Below are 26492 nucleotides of genomic sequence, written 5' to 3' on the forward strand. Positions count from 1 at the left end.
CTCCCCAGCAGCCCTGCTCCCATGGTGGAGGTATTCGAGTGCAGACTCTAAAAGTGCCAAGCAACTTGGGAGGGGCTGCTGAGAACCAACCAGAAGGCAAGGTCACTCCACTGGCAAACTCAATGGTCTCCTGAAGGAGGTGGCCATTTGGGCTGATTAACGGGGATGGAGCGTCAGGGGGATCAGTGTCCCCAGGGGAGGGACTGAATGGAGCTGGTGATGCAAGGCTGAGGTATCCTCTGCATAGAGCGGTCACTCACACTTCTCCAAGGCTGCCACGTGAAGCCAAACTCTTCCATGGCTTTGGGGTCAGTGGCTATGAGGGCTCCTGGGCTTGGCTTGTGCCCAGGCAACATGCTGACAGCTGAATGGGCCCTGAGCCCCCAGACTCTTGCTCTAACACTGTCTCCCTCCAGGAAGGACCCCTCTCCATCCTGTCATTTCCACAGCAGGTGTGGGTGTGGTGGAGAGATTGCTGAGAGGGCTAGAAATGGGGAAGAATATGAGGGAGGGCACAAAAAGTTAGCTGGAGACTTTGTGGAAGGTCTGGCAAGACCTGAAGAGCATGAACTGTGCACCGGGTAGCCCTCTTGCTGGGTTAAGCCAGAACCTTGGCCCATAATCTGTTCTAAGTGACACAACCACATTTACTGCCCACACCAGGTATAGGACCCTGCTGGACAGACAGTGGGGTTCCATCTGGTCCTCCTTGGGGCCAGAGAGCTAGGCCCAGAGTGGGAGGGTGGAGGCAGGAAAGACTTAGGAAGAACCTCCTGCCATTTCTTGGCTACATGGCAGGCTGCCCGCCTCTTTGATCCATGTGTTTTTAGGAGAGCAGTCCTCATGCCAGGGAAAGGGTCCCTGCATCCTTGGCCCATAGCAGGTCTAGGTCAGAGAATGTCTGCAGCTGTCAGAAGGTGGCCCTTGGGACTAAAAAGGCACATCTGCTTCCCAAGGCTGAGGTTGGGCCCAGGTGACTCAGGTATTCTGGTGGTTCAGTTTCCAGAACACAAGCAGGAAAAACTGTATGAGTGCTGGTGTGGGCCTCCTGCTGAAGGGAACCATCCCTGCCCAGCAGCTAGAAAGGAGGCCAGGCTATCCTGGGCCAGTATCCCTGCTCTGCAGGGGCCTGGGGAGAGGACTCCGCTGTCCCTCTGCACCCCCATACCCATATAGTTCCCCATTCTGGCCTGACATGAGGTACACAGCCTCGGGGCTCTACGATGATGAGAGGAACCGGTGAGACACCAGTTACTGTCTGACCCTTGTTTCCTTTTGTGCTGTTTTCACAGAACAGAAAAGCCTGCTCTAACCTTCCCATAAGGTTGACAAGCCTGGAGGGCTAGGCCAGGCCCCCCCACCCACACCCACCCTGCCACCCCGTGTTCAGAAAGGCAGCTCCAAACCAGGGCTTTGCCAGCCTCTACCTAAGCCCTGAGGGACCAGCTGGCTCACTGTAGGCTAAATGAGGAAATGTGAAAAATCCCATTTCAAACCGTCCCCCAAAAGACTCAGACAGTAATTAAGAAATATGCAAAGCTCTTCATTGGACACTTTAATTAAGTGTGTTAATTCCCTCTGACAGAGGCTGCTCAGCCACCTGGGCCTCACTAAGGGACCCAGGGAAGACAGAACAGAGGAGGACGAGGAAGAAGGGAGTGGGTGGAGGGGTTGGCAGGACAGTGCCAGGGGCTGGCTTGGCCGAGGCCTTTTCTCCTGGTCAGCTGGGAACCTGACCTGTTCCTGACCCTCTCACTTACCCACTGTCCTCCATCCCTCCCTGTCTTCTCTGTGCAAGCCCAGCAATCCTAGGAAAGCCCACTCTGAGTCAGGGGCATGGGGTGTCATCCCCTCCCTTAGCCCCTACCAACATACATCTCAGCTCTGTCATTCACTAGGCTAAGAGGTCATTACTCCAGTGAGGCCAGGCTATTAAAGGCCTGCTTCTACTTTGGGGCTGGTGACAAAGGCTCACCAAGCCTGAAGTACAGCTTGATGGAAGCATAACATGGGCTCCTTTCCTGTTTGGCCAGAGTCCTTCCAACCTTTGCGCTTTGTCAACCTTCAAACTTTTCATCCCATCACCACTGCCAACCCCAACCAGCCAGGAGCCCTGAGAGCCTAAAAAGGGGTTGTTCCCTGGCTGTCTACTCTGGCAGGAGAGCCGAGGGGCACTGGAGCTAGGGACAGTGCACTGGCATGGAAGAAGAGGCTGTGCTGCCTGGCATGTGACTGCTGTGTACAAGAAGCACTTGCCTGGGCTAATCCCCCCACCTTTTTTCTTCCAAAAGGATTTACTGGTTACTTTTGGAAAAATAACTGTTTAAAATATCAGGATTCAGTAGTTAAGTATCAATAATAATATTGAATAGCCTCGAATCTTTCTGAATATCCTTCCTCTGTTTGAGGAGGTCCAAAGCCATCCACCCCAGTGTAGGAGTCTTTCTTGCAGCCATGTTGTAGGCACATGACCTAGGCTCTCCCATCAGACCCTCATGTGAGACTTTACCAGAAATGACCAACATGAATCCGAGTGGGGAGGACTCCCTCGGTTCTGCACATGCAGGCAGCCTGATGTGGGTTTCAACATCAGCTCTTGCCAGAACTCAGCACAGGAACCATGCTTCCTCCTAGATCAGTCCTGGTTGACTCAGACTGCTGCTCCAGGCCTGGTTCTCTAACCCTCTCAGAGACTCTGAACTTCCCAATCACTGCTCACGTTCATTGTCTGCTCTGCTCAAATCAGCTGGATAGTAAGAACAGATATCTCTGTTTTGCAACTAATAATTCTGAGAGCATTATAAGGCAAAAGATAAATAAGCTAAAAAGATAAGGCTGGAATGAAGAGTTTGTTAAAAACAACAACAACAGGGCAGCCTGGGTGGCTCAGCGGTTTAGCGCCGCCTTCAGCCCAGGGCGCGATCCTGGAGACCTGGGATCGAGTCCCACATCGGGCTCCCTGCATGGAGCCTGCTTCTCCCTCTGCCTGTCTCTCTCTCTCTCTCTCTCTCTGTCTATGAATAAATAAATAAAATCTTTAAAAAAAAAAAACAACAACAACAACAACAAAAGAAAACCAAAACCATAACATCTTACCCAACTCCAGAAGTCAGACCAAAAAATTACCTGAGCTCCTTGGCAGTCAAAGCAAAAAACAACAACAAAACATAAGCCCCCTCAGACCAAAAAAATAAAAACAAACAAAACTCATGACCAACTGTAAGATTCGCTGTATTTATGAGATAAACCAAACCAATTGTTAATACTGCACTTTTTATAAGAGTTGGACAACAGAAAGTTCCTGAAGAGTCTAGAGGGCATAAATCATGTAGCCAGTTAAATTTACATGCTAATACAATCAACTAGATGAACATCACTGATGAAAATCAAGGATGCTAACCAGCCCCAACACCACCTGCCCAATTCAGTGATCACAGTCATAAGCCCAGACCAGTGTCTCCTACAAATAAATGATTAAATGAAAAACCAAGGGCCTGGGACTTCAGCTTCTGATCAAGATGGAATAACAGGGACCAGACTTATCCTTCCACTTGAAACAATCAAAAGAAAGACAAAATACATGAAATGATGACTTCTAAGACATCGTACAGCAGACAATGAAGGACAGGAAACCTTGAGAGACACAAAACAAATGACGTGAGCCCCACAACTATCCTCAAATTGTTGCTGTGAGGACATTTCAGGCCACAGCACAGGAAGGATGGAGCCAGGTGGACTCCCTGAGTTGAAGAGGTAGTGCTGAGAGTCCAGAAAAACAAGGCAGCTAGAGTTCACAGGACAGAGTGCCTAAGAAGAGTGAGATGCATGGAGAGACAGAGAACTCCTGAACATCCTCAGTCTTCAGCTAAGGATGGATCAGCAAATGTAGGGAAACTACCCAAGGCTGGGGAAAGTACGTGTTCTTACCAGCCAGAGTGGAAAGCCTCACCATTATGGGACACTGGGCTGTGCCTCAGTACTGGGCAATAATCAGCCCCACTGTGGTGAGCACCATTCCAGTCCCAGCTAACAAATCTTAGAATATTTATAGGAATACAAAAAACTATCCAATATCCACCATGGCAAAATTCACAATGTCTAAGACCTAATTAAAAAAATCACTAGGCGTGCAAAGAACCAATAAAATAGATCTCTGATGAAGAAGAAAAACCAATCCATCAAAACCAGCCTCAAACTGACACAGATGTTAGAATCAGCAAAGACATTAAAAAATTGTTACAACTCCATTTTATGGGATGTGAGGGCGATCTGGCTGCAACATCTGTCACCCCATTGATTGCCAGGGTTGATTCAGCTGATCTGGCTGGCTAGGCGGGCATCCCCTTCCTCCTTCACCGCTCAATGTGCGTCCCTCCCGAAGTTGTGCTCTCGGTCAAAGAGGACAACCATCCCCAATAGAGGAGGACCGTTCTTCAGTCAAGGGTATACGAGTAGCTGCGCTCCCCTGCTAGAACCTCCAAACAAGCTCTCAAATCTATTTTATGTGTTCAAAAAGTTAAATAGAGATGTAGAAAACATTTAAAAAGAAACGATGTATAGAAGTATGAGACTTATAAATACATCGTATGGGATTAACAAGAGATGAATCCCAGATTAACTGCAGAAGAAAGGATCAATGAATTTGAAGACACAGTAATATCTAAAATGAAACAAAGAAAAAAAGTATAGAAATAAATGGCTGGAACCCCAGTGAATTGTGGAATGATGTCTAGTGGACTAACATATATGTAATTAAAGTCTCAAAAGAGGCAGCCCCAGTGGCTTAGCAGTTTGGCGCCGCTGTCGGCCAGGGGAGTGATCCTGGAGACCCAGGATGGAGCCCCGTGTCGGGCTCTCTGCATGGAGCCTGCTTCTCCCTCTGCCTGTGTCTCTACCTCTCTTTCTTTCTGTGTCTCATGAATTAAAAAAAAAAAAAGTCTCAAAAGATTGGTTGTGGGGGAGTAGTGAAAGAGAAAAATATTTGAAAAAATAATTACTGAAAATATATGAAATTTGAAGAAAAATGTAAACACACAGACACAAAAAGTTCAATGCATCCCAGACAAAGGAAATGTAAAAGAAACCACATCAAGGCACATCATAATGCATTTGCACAGATTCAGTGATAAAGAGAAAATCATAAAGGTAGCAAGAGAAAAAAGACACGTTAGATACACAGAAACAAAGATAAGAAGATAACAGGTTCTCCTCAGAAAGAATGCATGCAGGAAGACAATGGAGCAATAGCTATAAAGTACTGAAAGAAACCTATTAACCTAAAACTCTGTAACTGGGCAGCCTGGGTGGCTCAGCGGTTTAGTGCCGCCTTCAGCCCAGGGCATGATCCTGGGGACCCAGGATCGAGTCCCACATCAGGTTCCCTGCATGGAGCCTGCTTCTCCCTCTGCCTGTGTCTCAGCCTCTCTCTCTCTCTCTCTCTGTCTCTCATGAACGAATAAATATTTTTTAAAAATAAAACTCTATACTTTCAGGTATATATTATTTAACATCTGTCAAAACCAAAGATGAAATAAAGACCTTCTCAAACATTCAAATACTGATCGATTTCATCACCCACAGATGCTCATGATGAGAAATGTTAAAAGAAGTCCTCTAGGAGAAAGTGAAATGACATCAGATGGAAATGTGGATCTGCACAATGGGACGATGAACGTGAGGAATGGTTAATATATGGTAAAATATGTAATATTTATTTCATATTATTTAAAAATCTTTAGGGCACCTGGCAATCTCAGTTGGTGGAGCATGTAACTCTTGATCTCAGGATTGTGAGTTTGAGCCCCAGGGTGAGCACAGAAATTACTTAAAAATAAAATCTTAAAAAAAAAATCTTTAAAAGATCATTGACTTTGCAAACACAAATAACAACCCTGTGTTGGATAACAGACCTATGAAAACACTGAAGAAAAAGTTTTTTGTTACCTTGTCAGAAACCATGCAAACTAGAAGAAAATGAAGTAATATTTTTGAAGTACTGAAAGAAAAATATTGTCAACACAGAATTCTATACCCAACAAAAATCTTTTAAAAATGAAGGTGAAAGAAAGGAATCAAATGCCAAAACAATTTGCCACTAGCAGACCTACAACACAAGAAAGAAAGTGCTTTGGGCAGAGGAGGACACTCACACTCATGTTTACATCACACATAGTACATGTGCTTAAAGTCTGACAGATCTAGATTTGAATCTTGTCTCTGCCACTTCTTTGCTGTGTGATCTTAAGTTAGTTACTATCCTCTCTGAGGCTCAGCTTCCTCATATGTACAATGTAGGCAGAAATGCCTAGCCTCACCTCTCATATTATGAATTCTATGAGAGCAGTAAAAAGTTAACATTCTGGGTGAAAGGCATTTGAGAAGTCTGTACTATTCTTGCAACTTTTCTAAAGGCCTAAAATTATGTCAAAATAAAAAGTTAAAGGAAGAAAAATATGGTGATTTTTAAAAATTATGCACATACACACACACACACACACACACACACACACACACCCCCATATCTCTCAGATTGCTGGCACCTTCAGAAAATGGCTTATTCTGATTTATTAAACATACCGGTTAACATGAAGTTTTCCTAAGAAACCAGAATATAACTGTGCTTGACATCAACCTAGTCTTTTATAGAAAACCAGAATCTAACTGGGAAGCTGCTGTGAGCCCTCCTAACCATGGGCCAGGAGACTGAGCAAGCCTGGACAAATGAGCTCAGTGGGCAGAGCCCATGTGTAACCACCACGTGTGCAGGTGCATGGAGATCCATGCAAATACACACACACACTCAATCCAGTTAGGGACCAATGTGTGTAGGAACTCTCTGATCCTTCTGGTGCCTTAGCTGTGAAACTGAGAACCCTATTAAGACAACATCTGCAGGACTTTCTTGACAATCACCTGGGACCTGGCCAGATAGTGTGTGTAGACTATAGAGCTCATCCCAACCACAACTAGTACACCTACTATTTGGACCTTCTCTGCCGGAGTCATCTCAAACACTCCTGTCAGCTTCAAAAAGGTGCAGGGTCTCCCCTCCAGGAGAGGAGCTGCACCAGCTGCACCAGTACCTGCTAGCTTTGAGTACTAGCCACCCTCCACTCCCTGCTCAGGTCAGGAGCCCCCACCGCCAGCGCACACAGTGACCCTCTGGCATGGCTTCCCTTGTTAGCCAGACCAGGATGGGCAGAATGGCCTGTGGCTCAGCCCAATCCCACTCACACCCTACACAGGCCAGTCATGTTCACATGCCTGAGTAGCTGCATGGGTGCTGTGAAAAATGAATTCATAGTAAGGATATGTATGTTTGTTTGAAAGCAGGAGGAAGCAAATGCTAAATTCCCACCACCAGCTGATCTTTTGACTAGGCTGGTGTTAATGCAATTTGGTAGTTTATTTAACTCATAGGAACTCTTGGCCCATCCACAGCATGGAGTTTGGCAAAGTCACATACATGCTCATGTTTATCCTTTCTTCCAGAAGCAAACTGCTGGTGTCATCAAGGGCAAAAGCCTCATTAACAGGGAGGGAAGAGTAGGGCAGTGAGAATAAGAAGGCAGTGTTGATAGGCATGGCTTATGTTACCCAGGTTGTCAGCTGAGGCCCAGTCAGAGGGGCCCTGTGATAGTAGACCCAAAGTCCCCATCCATGGGGTCATTCATTGCTATGGTCTGGCCAAGAGAGCAAGCTCACTCAGGCAGATGGAGGGTGGCATCCAGAGTCTGTCAGAGGACCCTGGGCTGGACATCCATGGGTGCTGTCTTTGAGGTCTCCATGAGCATAGGGAACTGTTCTTGACACTCCTTTTCTTGCTCTCCTGTCCTTGGCACTCCTTCTTCTCCTGCTCTCCTATGTAAACCCTCACACAGCCTGCTCACTGCTACTCAACTTGCTGCTTTGACAAGAGGGCAATGGGCACAATCCCAGCCCTTCATTATCTCACAGTTTCTGTGGGCAGGAGTCTGGGCATGGCTTATGTGGGTCCTCTGCTCCAGGTCTCACAAGGCTACAATCAGGTATGAGCATGGTATCAACACTTTTTTCTGGGGCTTGGCATCCAAGCTCTTCCAAGCGCCTGTGATTGCTGATAGAATTCAGTTCCTTGAAGCTGGAGGGCTGAGGCCCCCATTTTGTTGGGGCTGCCAGCTAGAGGCTGCTCTTATCTCCTAGAGGCCACCTCTTGGAGGTTCAACGCCACATGACCCCTCACAGGCCTTCTCACATGTGGTAGCTTGCTTCTTTCAAGGCCAGCAAGAGGAATCTTCTACAGGAACAACCATGGGAAGGACATCCATCACCTCTGCCATACCATACTAAGTAGAAGCAAGCCTTCGTTTCCATGTGCACTCAAGGTGAGGGGCTATGCAAGGGCATGCCTCACTCGGGGTCACCTGAGGTCACATGTGATCTACTATCTCATATTCACACATTTCTAAGAGACACCACCCCTACTCTTTACTAAGTCTCTGCCTCCTCTCCTACAGTGGTAAAATGGCTGGTCACCTGCAACAGAACCTCATGGGCCTCTCTGCCTAAGACAGAAGCTACCAGCAGGCCTGAACAGAGTCTTGGGTGGGGGTTGGAATCGGCAGCCCCTTGTGGCATCTACTGCACCATGCATTTGCATACTGCTCTGCAGAGTTCTTGCACACTACATCCAGCCCTCCCAAGCCAAGGTGCGTGGATGAGCTGACGCTGTCCGGATCAGAAAGCTGGCTCACAGTAGTCCTTCTAGAGCAGCCCCAGTAGTGCAGCGGTTTAGTGCTGCCTGCAGCCAGGGGCGTGATCCTGGAGACCCAGGATCGAGTCCCACGTCGGGCTCCCTGCATGGAGCCCGCTTCTCCCTCTGCCTGTGTCTCTGCCTCTCTCTCTCTCTCTCTCTCTGTCTCTATGAATAAATAAATTTTAAAAATCTTAATAAAAAAAAAAAAAGTAGCCCTTCTGCTGCACATTGAGAGCAGGAGACAGCTGGGTTCTGGCCCCCCATGTGGACTCTACCCTCTTCTGACATAGGTGGGAGAGAACCAAGGTGGGTGGTCGGTCTCTCGGGGGCATGTTTTCAGGCCTGCATTTCAGATTCTGATCTGGGCAGCGACCTGCAGCACTTTGGCTGGGTGTGGGGGAGGCAAGGAGGGCCTTAATGAATTAGAATCAGAGAATTTCTGGATCCTGGTGCTATAGGTAAGATCTGTTAATATTCTAAAAGTTTGGCTAATTTTGGGGGGGGGGTGCTTTTTTCCCCTCCCTAAAAGGAAACCATTCTCAGAGGTTCTCTCTACTCAGAGAAGAGCAGAACTAAACAAAGATCTCCTGGTCCCAAGACTAGTCCCTACTCACAGCCGCCCAATCTGGGAATTGCAGCGCCCCAGTGGGGCAGAGGCACCCCACCTCAGAGAGGGAGGTGAAAAACAAAGCTGAGTGGCAGTGCTGCTGCTGGGCATCCTCTCTCATCCTCCATGACAAGGTAAGGGCCCTTCTCTCCTCGGCTGCTCCGCCTCGCTGGAGGTCATCAGCCTTCTGCAGCAGCAGTCCCTGCTCCTTACCTTGTCCTCGACCCAACACAGGACAGGTCCCCTCACTCCTGTGCCCAGCACACATCAGTGCCTCCACTGAAAGGCATTCCAGTCTTTCATTCCATTTGGACAGAACCTGGGACGGACGGCCCCACCATCTAGAGCTGCAAAGCACCCCGGCTCTCCCAAGGCCTGGTGCTGGCCCAGAAGCTCTGTGCCTGGCACACCTGTGTCTGCCTGTGTCTGCTGGGAGTGCCTCCCCACTCTGTCTCAGTGCTTCCACGGCTCTCCCTTCTCTATTCTTTCCTCCTAGCCCTCTCCTGTCACTGGACAGGAAACAAACAAGAAACACTTGTTTGAGATGCTTTGCTTTACTCTCTTCAGGCTGCACAGTGTTTACTCCCTACTCATCAACAGGATCAGAATAGAACATTTTCTCCATGTCTCTGAATTAGTACACCATCCTCAGAGGGACCTGTCTCTTGTGTAAAGGGCACAGTAATAGTTCTCCAGTCCTGTACCAGGGATGACGGGTCTCTCGGTCCTGCCTCTGCCCCAGGAGCTGGGGCAATGAGGAGGGAACAGAGGGGGTTCAAATGGTCAGAGCTGCACTGAGCTGCTTTTGGCCAGCTTCTGGGACCATTTTTTTCCAGGCTAGCAACTCCATGCAGGGGAGACACCTCTGCTGAGTGCCGAGCAAAGGAATAGGTCTCCTTACCCATCCTGACTTCACAGACAATTTGGCACTGCTTACCGGGACCATAGGCAGTGACTAAAATGTGCTTGATTACTGATAATTAGAATATTCTTCACTCAGCAGTCACACTAACAAAGATGCTTTGTAACTTCCATGGGCACTGCCTAGGCAGAAGACAGGAAGGACAGGGAGCAGAGGTCACCAGGGCTTTGCAGGGTGAAGCTGCAGCCCTTGAAAAGAGACCATGAGCTAACTCATGGGCAGGGGACTGCACCCATTGATCTGAACAGGCCGCCCTCTCTGAGCCAGGCCTGGGTTCAGGATGGCGGTCTGCTGATTCTACTCTGGCTCCCTGGCTCTTGCCCTCTATTTTCTGTGTAGCCGGCCAGCTTGAGATTGGGTTTTTGTCTCTAAGATAGGAAGTGGGGCTCTCCCTTATACAGTGCTGTCCTCCCTCAAGTTCTCAGGCACCCCTAAGTTGTTGGGCAGCTAGATATAATTCCAAAAAGAAGAGCAAATGAATCATGGGAGAAAACAATGATGGTGGGTCAAGCATCTATTGGAAGAGGAGCCCAGCCAGGGAAGGAGTGATAAGAGGTTGCATAAAGGGCTAGGGGAGCTCACAAACCAAATGACCAGGGGGCAGGGGGAGCTCACACACCCAATAACCAGGTGGCTGGGGGCACAGACAACTAATAAACAACTTCACAGCAGGTAGTACATCATGCCCTGAGCAGGTAGCACAGGTGAAGAGTCTGGAAGGGATACCAGCAGCCCTGGAGCATCCCCTTTGGCTGGACAGAAGCAGTCAGGACACCCAGAGCATTGTAGAAGCAGGAAGGGCAGAGGAGGTCAAGGTGACTGGTTTGGGTACATCTGAGCATAGTATAGCATTGTAGAGAAGGACAAGAGCTCCTCCCCTGCCACCTTCCAATATCCTGGAGTTCTCACCCTATAAAGAACCAGGAAAATCTATGTGCCCAGAGGTCTAAATCTCAGGCACACAAACCTCCTCTATATTCCATCCTCTGACTCTTCTCCGCATGGCCTGGTTCAGGCTGCCTGCATCTCTTGCCTCCAATCAGGCCCATACTCCACTTTTGTCTTCTAATCCATGAGCATGTCCCTCCTTAGTCAAAACCCCTAAATGTGTCCCCATTACCTTTAGGGAAGAACGAGACCCTGTGTATGGAAGCAAGGTTCTCTGGGGCCTGACCCTGCTCAATTCCTCAGGCTCAATGCTTTTTCCAACCATGCTCACTACCTCGCCCCCAACATCTATGCCAGAGTCCAGCCACCCTGAAGTATGTGCAACTCCCCCCACTTCCCAAGCTCCAAGCTCCTCCCAGCCCCCTAGCCCTGGCATAGTCAGGCCATCTGCTTAAGATGCTTTCCTTGTGTGCCTATGAATTCCTGCTCACTGTGCAAAACCTCCTCTGGGAAGCCTTCCCTGACTGCCCCCAACCCCAAGGCACCAGCAGACCATGCACACAGCCTTATTTGTGTGCTTAATAGTCATGTTACCACTAGCTGAGATTTATTACCTGCTTACCTCACTAACTACTGCTGTAATCACAACATGGCAAAGCCTCTGCCCCTGTCATCTACCCAGGCTCTGCTCCTTGTCCTTGGGGAAGTTACAGAGCTGTGAAGAAGAGGTACTCTTCCTGTGAGCAGCTGTGGGGGCCCAGCAGAGCAAGGCTGGGTGAATCTGTCCTACTTCCTACTGGGATGGGCAGTGGAAAAATGCCAACTAGAGAGTCAAAAGCCTAGGAGCTATTCCCAGCTCAGCAGTAAGCAGTCTGAGTCCTGCAATCCATGCAAAAGCCTTCCCCTCTCAGAGATGCACTTTCCTTCATCTTTAAAATGGTTATGCAGCTCCACTCATCACATCACAAGGATGTGGACTCTGCAGCTCACTACACAAAAATGACCCATCAGTGAGTCTCAAAAACCTCCACTCTACCCCTACCTCTTTCTCCTTCATTCATCTACAAAAGAGGGGGGGGGGGCTGCTGTCACTGGTTCACTAACAAAATTACCTATCACTCGAGCAGTTACCACGTGCCATGTATTGACATATTTGATCTTTGTGCAACTCCAACAAGGTAAGGATTACCCTGCTGTCTGGAAAGGAAAATGAGCTTGGGGTGGTCCTGTTATATCTCAGCACCACCCAGGGAGTGAGGAGTGGGCCTGGAGTGGAAGTATACGGCTCAGGAGCACCAAGTAAGTGATGGGCCTGGAGCAGGAGCTAAGGTTGGTCTGGTGGGGATACTGCATATCCCACTTGGCAGTAGCCCTTTCCCAGCCCTCCCTGCTTACCACCCACCCACCTGACCTCAGAAAGAAGAATCCTGGAGTAGAAGTACCTGGGAGCTGTCACCTGTTCTGCTGTCCCCATCAAAGGTCCTCTCTGTATGGAATAAAACGCATGCCAGCAGGAAGGGCAGGACAGCCCCCTCCCTGTTGCCTGGCAACCTGAGTCAAACACACCGTGAGAAGAGATGAGCCACAGCACCCTGGGGGCATACCAGGAAGGAGGGCCAACAATGCTCTTCTCCCAGGAGAAGAGGCAGCTGGTTGGAGAGGACCCTGCACTGAGGCCTGGCGAGGGAAGTTCTGGGGGAACAGTTAGCAGAGGCCCTGATTACATACCTTCATCTCTGCAGCCCCTCTGACCTTACTAGCCAGCAGTGTTATCTCCAGGCTGGGAGTGTTACTAGCTTCATACCCTGAGCTGGCGTTGAATTACAGGACCAGAGTTAGAGCTTCATTGGCCTGAGTGGCCATCTAGTCCAGCAGCCCTTGAGAATATATTGGGAAAGCCAGAGAAGGGCTGGGGCTTAACCAACCACAGAGGCTGCTGGTGGCTGACCCAGAACAGAATCAGGATCTCCAGGGCCCTGATATCTCCAGGTCTGAAGGGAGAGGGCTGAAGCCAGGAGAAGGGCTGCCCCAGAGCAGGTGGGAACAAGCTGCTTAGTCTGACTGGTTCTCCCTGCTTAGGAATTAGTTCTCTGCTAAAACTGGGATGGCATCTGCCTCCATGACAGTGCAGGGATGACTTGGGAAGGCTTTAGCTATCCCTACAATCTCTATAATCAACTCCTTTCAAACCACCTCAAATAAGTAGTTCATTCTGTGTAAGAAAGGAGTGTCTGATATGCAATCCAGCTCCAGCAGACTCCCACGTGGAGACCCTGCCTGCTTCTTAGAGCAATCTCCCTGCCCTCCTCACCAGCCTAGGGGAATCCAGGGCCTCTTCCAATGCTCCCCCATGCTGTGATCCACTGGCTCATCCTCAGCAAAGAGCTTGGCACATAATTCCACAGGAAATATTTACAGCAGACCTCATGTCTATAAGGCCTCAGTGTTCTTCTGTCCTCTTACCCTATAACAGGGCCTGAAACTGCCTGTGAGGCATGAGGCCCAACAGATCACTCTGGGTTTCTCACAGTGACCTGGGTTCAAATTCAATGCTGCCACATTAGCAGCATTGTGAGTCTGTGGCCATGACCAGCTCTGCCTGAGCCTCTGTCTCCTGACCTGCAAAACAGGGAGAATTCCATATCTATCTTAACATACTGGGGAGAAAGTACCCCATGTAGAGCCTAAATGCCACCTGAGATTAACTGGAGGAAAAACACAGAAACCCAAGAAGGTCAGCTCCATTTTCTAGGAAAGACAGACTTGTTCTGGACCCCTACCCATCTATTACCCTCTCTATGCCCTTAGAATGAAGAATCCTTCCTAGGTGTGGATGTGATTCCCTCAGAATAAAGTCCCAGCTCATGGCCAATCTCTGTGACTTGCCTTTATCTCATTTCTAGTCACAGGGGAAATCGGGTAAGCCAGTTAACCCAATATTGGAAGCTCCTTTCTCTGGTGAAATCCCAAGACATCATGCCCCTTCACCAACTATCCTTCCGGGTCCTGGAAGAAAGCTGTGGTCTCTAGCACAGAAGGCACACAACTCAAGTCTTCCTCTCTTACTGTCCACAGCACCTGCTGGTGCCTTAGGCTGCCAGTCTTCAGTGTGTTTCCTGGGAGTAACCTTTGCTTTTAAGACTCTCTTCTGCCCAAAGGAGCAGGGTATCATCTGTTTTCTCCTGGATCCTAGCCTGTCCCTTGGATATGTCCCTACCTGGGAATAGGTGGTGCCTGGCCTGGGACATGTGGTTGAATTACCTGGGCTCCCACTGGTCTTGTTACCAAGAGACCAGGATAAATATGCTTTTTTAAAAACTAAAAATAAATCACTTCACTAACATGACAAAGTATTCACAGCAGTGAACATTTACTTTTTAAAAGATCCCACTTAGTTTAGGGCAATAGTTACAGAAATAGGAAAAATGGAAGTTTCAAGCCTTAAGATACAGCAATGAACTCCTCCTAGGAGTTCACAGGGCATTATGAATCTTTATCCTCTCCTTTCCTCTCTCATGAAGCAGGGGCTCTGCTGGGGGCCCCATTTCCTGGTGCACATCTTTTTGGCTCTAACAAAAGCTGCTCATCTCAGGGCGTGGCTGGTACTTCTCCCTGACAACCTCCCCCATCTCCTCTACTCTGTGCTGACAAATGGAAAAGGATGACAGACAGGCAGTTGAGGAAGGTGCCCAGCCCAGTTTTTCCGGCAGTCCACCCCTGATGTCTATAGATTTTGCTGCTCACCCTAATCTCTTCTCACCTTGATCAATGGTTCTGCCCAGCAATTTCTCTAACTTATTTACACTGAGACCAAACAGCCCTGCACATTCAATGGTTCATTCATTCAGCAACAGTGGAAGACACAGAAGGCAGAGGACTGGAAGACACTGCAGCTGGGGTGGACGCAGACGGTACCATTCTCAGGTCTGCCCCGGGCCAGTTTGCAAGGTCAGGGGAACACCTATAAGGGTAAATATTCATGGGCTGACTTTACGGATGTGATAAATAACAAAAGGACGATGAGGTTATTTGGTTGTATTTTAATGGGATTCATTATAATTTGGGGGCTGCAAATGATAATGATTATCAGATCATATAGAACCAGGGTGTATTCTAATGGTCTCATTTTTCTCTTCTGGTTAGTTCTCTTGTCTCTGACCTCAGCATTGAGGGTGCCATGCTTGTCTTATGCCAAGTACAGGTTAATTCTCACCTTGGGGTCTCATCTGATTCTCTCATCTCATGCACACCTTCCTTACACAAATAAAGCCAATATTCTGGGTCCATACCCAACACCCAAGGTTCCCCCCATCATTCCAGCCACTGCGGAAGGGAGGGAAAAAATTGGGAGGAGAGAAAACAAGACCAAGAAGCTGAGACACAGGATGACTTGGTGATTTACCTCAGATCTCCAAGTGAGCTCTGGCAACATCCGGTTTGGGCGCATCCCTTCCTTCCCACCTCTGGTGGCCCTGCTGCTTTCTCCTATTTCTTTAGAAAAGGTGGTGGGAGGTGGGTACCCTGAGAATGTCAGCTTTTGTGAGATGAACTATAGATTGGGCACGATCAAGGCTAAATGCTCCAACCCTCTGTGAAAGATTAAGTGTTTCTGGTAAAAATCTCCAGGCTTGGGAAAGCAGCAGGTGTCAGGATGAAGAATCCTGTTTCAAAGCTGCCTTGACTCCCCTTGCTTTTAATCTACTGAGGGACTATCAGGACATATCACACAGCGAGAATAATCTCATCATTTTTAAATACAGATATTTAAGGAGCACAAACTCCCTGCAAAAGGGAAGAGGGGAAAGGAGCTAAGACCTTGTCCTCTTAGGCGCTTAAATTTCCTTTAAGGGGTTTAAAAATTCAATTAGGGGTTTTGTATCTGAAAGAGCTAATCAACACTTAAAAATCCAGAATAACTGAAACAACAGAGAGGTCATGGGGCAGCATGTGATTGTGTTTTTCAAATACTCAGAAAGAAACCAAAGCTATGCCATGGTGAGTGTCCAGATGGGCCAGGCACAGCAGAACGAGTGGATCTGGGAGGTAGCAGGGAGCAGACTTCCGGGATGGGATTCAGGTACAATGCCCAGGTCAGCAAAGGGCTCCCCATGTGGTTATGGATGGTGTGTGGTGGGATGGCAGGGGTCAGGCTGGGCCAGGCCCTAGGCAAGGCAGGCCAAGCCTTCTGGGCAGTGTGTGTGTGTAGGGGAAACAACCACTCCTTAACCCAGAGGAATGAGATGACAGTGGGGGAAAGCCCCTTCTCAGCACTAGGAAGCCAGACACCCTCATCCTCCTGCTCCCCATCCCAGCCTTTTTTTCTCCAGAGCAGGATGAAGAACAGACAAAGCTCCCTGGAGAGGGTGGGCCCCTGCACTCAGCCCACCGGAGTACCAGACGGCTGCCTAGAGAAGCATCTCCTCCTCTGAAGTCTTAGGAGCCATCTCTGACACCTGCCCACAAAGGTGGGTGGGACGCCCTGCTATGTGCTTTCACAGCAGCTGTTCTTCTCTTGTCATAGCTTGCATAGACCTTTACTATAATTATAGCCACAAATGTCTGAACTCCCCAGTGGACCATAAGTTCTATGATGCAGGAATACACTCAAAGACCTGACTAAATGAATAAATGGATGATGGAAGGAGGAAGGGAAAGAGGGATGTGGTGGGAGAGAGAGGGATAAGTGAACAAATGACTAAATAGTCAAAGGCAGCTGTGCACAGTCACTGTGTTGCACAACTCTGGGGACGCCATTCACATGGTGCTCACTATGGTGAGCAGCACAATTGCCAGGGACAAGACAGAGAGGAGGCAGGTTAGAGGGACACGCTGTCTGGTGACCTCAACCTGAGAAAGCAGATCAAACTTGTGGCAGGCCCTCAATCTTTCTGCTTTGGGCAGAGTAGTCTCAGAGAATGGAGATCCGAAGGGGCCAGAACACTGGACAGGCCTATCTGCCACATCCCTAGTCCCCATGACACACCCAGATGCACCCGAGGGAGGCCTAATGCCCCACTCCCACCCCCGCAGAACACTATCAGAACTTAGGAGGAAGATGCGTCCCCCCAGAGGAGGAAGACCTCCTCTCCTTCCTAAGACACCAGTTCATGCCTGTCTTCTCTGGATGTCACCAAGTGTTGCAGTTGGGACCAGTGTGCCTCATCCTCCATCGAATCCCCCACCACTGCCATCAGCATTAAGAGCATGGCCATCAGGCCCAGTGACAGCCATCTGAACACCAGCAGTACTACACAGCCTTCCCCTCATTCTGGAACCACAGCCCTCTCCACAGTCCCACTCCCTGCCAGGCTGACATTGCCAGCCAGCCTGTATTCCATGGTCTAGGGGACAGCAGTCATTCTGCTGCCAAGAGGAGGGCTTTCTTATGGGCTAGAGGTATTCTCTCTAGCGTGGTTCCTTAAGGGCTTCCCACTCAAACCAGATCCTGGTATCTTTGAAGGGTTGATACCCTCCTAGAATTATCTGTTCCAGGTGTCCTCCTCATCACTGGGCTCCAGGTCAGGTACTCCTTTTTGGAATCCAGGTGTCCTCCTCCACTAGCCTAGGGAGATGGCACCATTATACCACCCACAAGAAACAAGAAAAGGCCACATTCCTCCAGCCCCTTCCCCTGCCTTCTATCCAGGGTAGTCAGCTCATATAGGTATGCTTCTCTAGATGGCTTCTGTCAAGCTCAGCTGACCCAAGTGTCTCAGCTAGAGAAGGTGAAGGACCTCTGAAGTCACATAGGGAGGGAGAGCCAGGGTAGAGGGAGGGCCAGAACTCAGGGGCTCCCTACACTGCATAGGCTACAGTGACACAAAGGACCAATACAGACAAAACTGTGTGCAGGCAAGACAGAAGCAGTATCTCCGAAGGCAGTTCCCCATCGTACCAGGCTCTGGGATGCCTATGTCCCCCACCTAATTTCAGGGCCCCAAAAGCCATGTAGAATATGAAGTACGCAATCCACTACACAGTCTAGTGGGAGAAGGCTTCTCAGGGCCCTAAGGCTCCCAGCCAGAAGGGACCAGAGTGGCCAATAGCCAATCCCATTGATGGCAGAGCCTTTCATCTCTAATGACCTGTGTTCCAAGGGTGGGCCTACAAACCCTGCCCCCAGCCCAAACAGCTCAGCATTCCCCCCAGGTCATCCAACACGGCCACAAGGCTGGCCAGAGGGTGACAATCCTTACCCCAACTCAGGAGGGCTCCCCAATTCTCCATCTCCCTGATTCAAGGTCATCTTAATTCCCAATGACATGCTGACAACTGGGAACAGGAGATGTTGGTTCCAGCCCCTGAAGTACTAGCAACTCACCCTGGGACTCTCCATAAGTCCTCCTCCTCCCTGGGGATCAGACTTCTTATCTACACATGCAGAATGGGGACTCCATCTCTGAGGCCTTAAGCTCTCGTTTCTGTGATTTAGGAACAAAGGGGGTTTGCATGGCGCCTCAGGGACCTCAGCCCATCAGAGATTCTGAGGGAGTCCAGAGTTTTCACTCAAATTCACAAGAGGCATTCTCCTCATCAGAGCCCTGGTCTGATGGGCGGAAACATGTTCAGACTGGGAATAAAAAAATGTTTCTTGAGAACTAACTTAACAGAGCTAAGGCCCTTTGAGAAGCACTGGGGAAATGTGAAGGACTAAGAGAACTGCCCTCAGGCAACCATTTCGCAGAGACAGAAACTGAGGTCCAGAGAGGCCTGGAAATCTGCTCGAGACAACACAAGCAGGAATTCAAGTCCCAGGCTGTCTGATCAGAGTTCTCTCCCAGGGCTTCAGGCTGGGTAAGAGTAGCACTGGGATGTGAAGACTCCTGAAATCCCTACAGGCATAGTGAGCTCAGAAGCTGGACTCTGTTAAGATCAGAAACTCACAGTCCAGGACCCAGGGCTGGCTGGCTGAGTTGATTCTGTTCTGAAATGCCCACAGCCTGGCCCCAGGATCCATCCCCACGTTAGGGCCTGACCACCTTCTGACATCCTTCTCTGAACCATCCACCCCAGGGAATGAGCAGCAACACAGAAGCCTGCCATGTGACCTTCACAACCCACTTGTACACACAGCAGGGTAGCACTGCTCCCTGAGCCCATCAGGTCCTCCTAAGGTTGCCTGCGTCTTGGCCCCTTGGACAGACAGGCATCAAAGCACGTGAACTGGACTGGTGTGCAGAGCTAGGGCTGGGGATCCTGTCCCCAGTGACCGCCTTCTTCCTGAGGTGAGCTGGGCAAGGCCCAGCCTGTCTCTCTGCAGCCCCAGGTGAGAGGCCTCTGGGGAGATGCTCTGAGAACCACTCCTTCCTACAGGTGTCAGCGGGATCCTCGCTCTTCCATCTGGTCCTCTCACCTCGGGGCCAACCGGGGTTTCTGAGATGCTGTCCCCGAGAGGCTGCTGGGTGGCAGGGAGGCCGCGGTCTCCCCCTCCCCCGCTCCCGCTCCCCCGCCCCTGGCCGGCTGCCTCGGTGACCTCCCCTCCCCCAAGACGGGCGGAGAGCCGGGAGGTGGGGGTGGGAAGCCTCGTCTGCGTTCAGCGCTCTCGCTCCCCCCCGCTCCCCGGAGGGTGCTGGGCAGCCAGGCAGGGCGTGCCGCCCGGTCCTTTCTCTGCCCAGCGCCGGGCTTCGCCGCGTCTCGGGGCGAGGCACCCCCGCACCATCCCCCAATCCGCCTCGCACCGGGGACCCCTCGCTGTCCTCGCCCAGACCCTGCGCCCGAGGGGCGCTCCCACACGCGGGCACCGGGCAGCGTCTAGAACCTTCCGCGCCCAGTCGGACGTGAGGCCGGGGGAGGTGGGCGCCCCGTTCCCCTACAGCGGCGCCCGCCCTTTCCGCGGGAGACAGGTGTCGGCTTCCCCCGAGGCCGCCGGCTCCGGGGCCTGGACGTGCCCAGCACTAAACATCTGTCGGGGCAGGGTCCGCAGGGAGCCCCCGCCGGCCCGCCTCGTGCTCGGGAGAGGGGCTCCGGCCCCCGCCCCCCGCCCCCGGCCCCGGCCCCGGCCCCCCCGGCCCCGGCCCCCGCCCGCGCCCCGCGCCCCGCGCCCCGCGCCCGGCCACCTGCGCGCTCGCCCGCAGCCGCCGCCGCTGCCGCATTGCGAGGAGCCCGCGAGCCCCGCCGCCGAGCAGCCGCGCCCTCGGCCTCCCGCCGCTGCAGCCCCGCACCCCTCCCCGGGCCCGGCGCCCCCCGCGGCCCTCCCCGGGGCCTCCCTCCGCCCGGGCTCGGAGGGGCCCTTCCGCGCCGGGGCCGGGGCCTCACCGGGCGGACGAGGGGGGCGGCGGGGTGACTCGGCGCCCAGCCAGAACCGGGGGGCACTTACCGCTCTGCTCCCCCAGGAACACCAACTTGAATTTCCTCAGCGGGTTCCCAAAATCTCCCCCTGCGGACATGGTGCTGGCGGCCGGGCCGTGCAGGAGGCGGCGGCGAGGCGAAGGAGCCGGAGGGGGAGGGCGGGGGAGGCGGCGGCGGTGCGGGAGCCGGAGGGGGAAGGGCGGGCTGCGCGCGTCCCTGGCTCCCCGGTGCGCCCGGCCCCGGCCTGCGGCGGCGTGTCCGGCGGCGGCGGCGGCGGCGGCTGGGGCTGGGGCTGGGGCTGGGGCTGGGGCTGGGGCTGGGGCTGCGGCTGCGGCTGCGGCTGCGGCTGGGCTGCTGCGGGGCGCGGGGCGCGGGGCGCGCTCTGGACGCCCGAGGCGCGGGGCGCAGGGACGGCGCGGGGACGGCGGGGGCGGAGGCGGAGGAGCGCTCTCCGGAGCCGCGAGCCTCGAGCCGCGAGCCGCGCGCCGCCCCCTCCCGTCCGCCCTCCGCGGCCCGCGCCTGCGCTCTGCGCGCTCCCCGCCTCTGATGTCATGCGGGGCCCGGGTGCCCGCGCCCGGCCTCCGAGACCCCCGGGCCTCGCCGCCCCTCGCCGCCCCCCGCCCCCGCCCCCGCCCCGCGGCTGCCTGCCTTCCCCGCTCTAACGCGACCCCTCCTTTGAATCCAGAAAAATGACACGAAATTGCCAGGGGACATCTGTTTCTAGTCTTCCAGAACCTAGATGCGGGTCCCTTCCTCCACCTCCCGCGACGCCGAGAGGGGAAGGAGAGGAGGTCGGGGGAGAGCCAGGGGCGGTGGGCCAGGGGGCTTGGCCGGCCCGGCCGCGACCCTGTGTGGGTGGCTCTAGCCCTCCCTCCCCTGGGCTCCTCTCTGGGGTCAGCGGTGTCACCTCAGAGCTGGCCAGCAAGAGAGGAGGACCAGGAAAGGGTGCCTGCCAATCTCAAGCCAACCGCTCCTACAGGTAATTTTATCCTGGATCTGCTGTCCCATGAGAGCGAAGGAGCAGACACCCGAATATCAGCACGGCTGTCTCTGGACAGTGCCCTGCAGCAGTTCTTGACTCTGGGGCCACCAGGCTTCCGAGGCCTCTGCTTGCCCTGGCAATTAGTTGTATCTGGACAAGGAGCTTCCCGAGGACAGGAGGGTTGCTTCCCATTCCCCTCTGTATTCCTCTGGCCCAGCGAGGCCCGTGGGACAAGTTGTGAGTGGGTGAGAGCAAGGAACCCAAGTGTTAGAAGGACTCCCAGGACAGCCGGATGGTAAGGCATTCCAGTTAATGGAGGTTTCATGAAGCTGCCTCCTACTGTTCAACCACCACATGGTCTCCTTCTTTACTGTGGTTCAAAGAACATTTGGGAGCAAGCTCCGTGTGTATGTGTGTGTGTGTGTGTGTGTGTGTGTGTGTGTACAGAGAGAAGAGAAGCAAGCTCAACCCCTAGAGATTACCAAGGGACATTTGTCATCCTCTTTCTGACTTACATGGCTTGATTGGGGTGTCTTCCTGTCTGTTTCTGGTTTGTTTATCAGCCCCATAGGCTTCCTGGCCCATAGTCAACCCAGCTGGATCCCTCTCTCATTGCTTGTTTAAAAACTAGAAAGTGAGTTCCATGAAAGCAGCTGTTGAAGCTCCATCACAGGATCTCAAGGACCTAAATGAGAACTCAGTAAATAGTTGTTGAATGTTTGAATGAATGTCTAGAATGCAAATCAAAACAACTGTTTTATTTCTCCGAGTTGCCTTTGGTTTGGAGCCTCAGAGATTGTAGGGCCAGCAGTCTAGGATACCTGCCCCACTGTGCCTGGCATCAGGCTCAGGGGCACCCTCCAAACTCCCACTCTACTTCTGCTCTGGGGCTCTTGCTCTCTCAGGAGATTGTATCCAGCATGGGGCTGAAGGAAGCTCCAGAAGGAGAGACTATTCCAGTGCTGCAGCACTTCCTACCTCTGAGTGGTCCCTCCACCAATATTCCAGATGCCACCTGGTGCTGTCTTCCTGCACCCTCTCATCCTCCTGTACTGAGGACATTGTCACTGTCAAGACAAAGCAGTTGAATTGTGATAGAAAGTCAGGTAAGCTACTGGCAGGAAGTTAGGTAAGCCTGGGCAAGTCCTACACCTTCTCTGATCACCCGGTCCTCCACACGAAAGGCAGTATGACAGTAGGGGAGGGATGGGTGGGACCCAGGCCCCTCTGGCCACCTATAAGCCTCAAAGTCAGACCCATGGGCCAGGACACCTATGGGACTCTGTCAGGATTATTCCAGTTCAGATGACAAAAACCCTACCTACTTCAAGCACAGCACGACAGGTTGGCTCATGTAGCTGGAGGTAATAACTGCTGTTGCTCACAGAATGTGGTCATTGTGCTGTGGAAGTCTGAGTTTGCTCTGCTCCATGTCTCCCTCCTTCTCCACCTTTTGTCATTGCTTGTCTCTCCTCATTTGGGCTCTTGTCCTTAACCTGCCCTGGAAGAAATAGGCTTTCTCCAGGTTCAAAAAAAAAAAGGGGAAATGTGGCCCCTGGGTCACTCAGTTTGGGTTTGGTAAACCCACCAGAATAAGTTTCTGAAAACTTGAGGGTCTGCTGTCTTTGTGTTCCTTTATTTTATTTATTATTTTAATTAGGTAAAGCTTCTTATTGCATAAGTTTGATATCTGTGTAAGTTGTAAAGAAAATTTTTCATTGTGAATGCCCATTGACCCTCCACCCAGCTGGAGAAATCAAATGTTACAATACTTCTAAGGTCTCCAGTTGTTTCCCTCCCGTGCATCCTTTCTCCTTCCTCCCTATTTGCAGAAATGCACAACTCTGGTTTTTCTTTGAGTTTTATCACATTTTTTGATGTGTCCTTGAACAATACTTTGTTTTCTTTGCATCTTGTGAACTTTATGTAAGGTATGGTCTCTGTTATGACTTGCAGTTTTCTTAACATTATATTCCTAAGATGTGTTTGTTGATGCATATAGTAGCGGTTCTTTTGTTTGCACTGCTGTTTAGTGAATACTGACGTGTATGCTCCAGTTTTTAAATCATTTTCGGTAAAATGTGTCCAAGATAAAAGATGTTTTTAAGTTTAAAATAATTTTAGATTTATAATGATAATATCTTCCATTGCCATCATACATTAGTAAAACCAGGAAATTAACATTGGAAAATGCACAGTATTCTTTGTGCTACTACAAATGCTGCTATGAACATTCTTTATATGCTTCCTCATGCACCTGAGAGAAGTTTTTCTAAGATATGTATCGAGTAGATACATTGGTGTATAGAACCAAATATGTTTGATTTTAAGCCAAACTGTTTTCCAGAAAATGTCCTCTGGTCAATCTAGATGTACTTCTACATCTTCCCTATATTTTTAAATTTTCTTTAAGAAAGTCTTGGCTAAAAAAAAAAAAAAAAAAAGAAGAAGAAAGAAAGAAAGTCTTGGCTAACTCTGGAAAACAGTTTGGAGTTTCCTCAAAAAGTTGAAAATAGAGCTACCCTATAACCTAGCAATTGCATTACCAGGTATTTACCCCAAAGATACAAATATAACAATCCAAAGGGGCACTTGGACCCCAATGCTTATAGCATCAATATCCACAATAGCCAAACTATGGAAAGAGCCCAGATATTCATGGACAGATGAAGATGTGGTACACACACAGACACACACACATACATGTTGAAATACAACTCAGCCATCCAAAAAATAAAAAAAATAAAAAAAGAAATCTTGCCATTTGCAATGACGTGGATGGAACAAGAGGGTATTATGTTAAGCGAAATAAATCAATCAGAGAAAGACAATTATATATCTCACTCATATGTGGGATTATCATATGGTCTCACTCATGTGGAATTTAAGAAGCAAAACAAAGGATCATAGGAGAAGGGAGGGAAAAATAAAACAAGACAAACTCAGAAAGGGAGACAAACCATCAGAGACTCTCAATCATAGGAAACAAACTGAGGGTTGCTGCAGGGGAGAGGATGGGAGGATGGGGTAACTGGGTAGTGGACATTAAGGAGGGCACAGGATGTAATGAGCATTGGGTGTTATATAAGACTGATGAATTGGGATCCCTGGGTGGCGCAGTGGTTTGGCGCCTGCCTTTGGCCCAGGGCACGATCCTGGAGACCCGGGATCGAATCCCACGTCGGGCTCTCAGTGCATGGAGCCTGCTTCTCCCTCTGCCTGTCTCTCTGCCTCTCTCTCTCTCTCTCTCTCTCTCTCTGTGACTATCATAAATAAATAAAAAAAATTAAAAAAAAAGACTGATGAATCACTGAACTCTACCTCTGAAACGAATAAAACACTATATGTTAATTAATTGAATTTAAAATAAAAAAAGAAAATCTTGGCTATTTTCAGCCCTTTGCTACTATATATACTTTTTTAAATTAAACTTTCTCTTTGAGATCATTGTAGATTCACAAGCAGCTGAAAGAAATAAGACAGATCCTGTGTATAATTTATCCAGATTCCTCCAGTCATAACATCTTGCGAAACTGTAGTGCAATGACACAGCTACGGTGTTGTCACTGATAAAGTCAATATACAGGACATTTCCATCACCACAAGGGTCCCTCATGCCCCACCCCCTTCCTAACTTCTAGCAACCAGTCAACTATTTTTCTTTTTATTTTTTTAGACTTTATTTATTTACTTATTCATTAGAGACACACACACAGAGGCAGAGAGATAGAGATAGACAGGGAGAAGGAGGCTCCTTGCAGGAAGCCTGATGCGGAACTCGATCCCTGGACCAGCATCACGCCCTGAGCTGAAGGCAGACACTCAACCGCTGAGCCACCCAGGCGTCCCACAGCTATTTTTCTTTTCAATAATTTTGTCATTTCAAGAATGTTATGTAAGTGGAATTATACAGTATATAACCCTTTGGGATTGGTTTTCACTCAGCATAATTCTATGGTGATTCATTCAGGTTGTATGTATCAATAATCAGCTCCCTTTTCACTGTTTTATATTATCCCATGGTATGGATTACCCCAGGTTATTTAAGCATTTACCTATTAAAGGGCATCTGGGTTATTTCCAGGTTTTGGCCACTACCAATAGAGCTGCTATGAACAACCATGTACAAGTATTTTATGTGAACGTAAGTTTTTTTTTTTCCTCTAGAATAGAGGCCTGAGGTGCACTACTGGGTCATATGACAGGTTTTATTATTTTTTTTTAAAGCAACTGCCAAACTGTTTTTCAGAGTAACTGTACCATTTTACATTCCCACATCCTCACAGCCTTTGGTTTTGTCATTTTTTTTTTAATTTTTTTAAGCCATTCTGAGAGGTATCTATCTAGTGATATTTCATTGTGGTTTTAATCCTTATTTCCCTAACCACTAACAATGCTGAACATCTTTTCATGTGCTTATTTGCCATCTGTATATCCTCCTTGGTGAATTGTCTGCTCATGTCCTTTGTCCATTTTTTAAATTGGATTATTTGAGTTTTGAGAATTCTCTGTATATTGTAGATACAATATAGATATTATAGATACTAGTCCTTTATCAGATGTGTGGTTTGCAAATATTTTCTCCCATCTTGCAGCTTGTCTTTTCAACCTCTTAACAGGGTTTTTTGCAGAGTAAAAGTTTTTACTTTTGACGAAGCCCACTTACTGACTTTTCTCCTTTAAGAATTGTGTTTTTGGTGTCATGTCCAAGAATTCTTCAATAAGTCCTAAGTCCCAGAGATTTTCTCCTATGTTTTTTCTAAAAGTTTAAAAATAGGTTTAAGTTTTACATTTCAGTCTATGATAGAGTTGGAGTTAGATTTGTATGGGGTATGTTGGAGGTGGTCTTCTTTTCTTTCTTTTTGGAAAGGCTATCTTTTCTCTATTGAATTACCTTTGCACCTTTATAAAAAATCAGTTGGGTCTTGTTAAGGTGGGAGAGGGGATGAATGTGAAGACTCGCTGCATGGTCTCCACTGAGAGTGTGGGTGGGAGGCCTCAGTACTGCCCTGTGGGGATGAAAGGGCCGGCTCCCATCTTGGCCTTCCTTGATGCTCCATCCCAGCTTTGA

At 49.8% G+C, this 26492-nt stretch overlaps 1 protein-coding gene across 2 annotated transcripts in view; it reads right to left on the minus strand.

The window, feature by feature from the left end:
* RAB6B (RAB6B, member RAS oncogene family) overlaps positions 1-20637 on the minus strand; it is a 60313-nt gene extending 39676 nt beyond the window's left edge. The window contains exon 1 of one of the 2 annotated variants that reach the window (XM_025448898.3): positions 20468-20637. In XM_025448898.3, coding sequence (XP_025304683.1) covers positions 20468-20537 — 70 coding nt within the window. In that variant the 5' untranslated portion in view covers positions 20538-20637. Of the gene's footprint in view, positions 1-20207; positions 20308-20467 lie in introns of those variants that run through there. The other variant, XM_049099828.1, reaches the window with a different exon arrangement.
* Positions 20638-26492: the final 5855 nt, after the last annotated feature.

This window comes from Canis lupus, chromosome 23 (assembly GCF_003254725.2).
Source record: "Canis lupus dingo isolate Sandy chromosome 23, ASM325472v2, whole genome shotgun sequence".
Classification (NCBI taxonomy): Eukaryota; Metazoa; Chordata; class Mammalia; order Carnivora; family Canidae; genus Canis; species Canis lupus.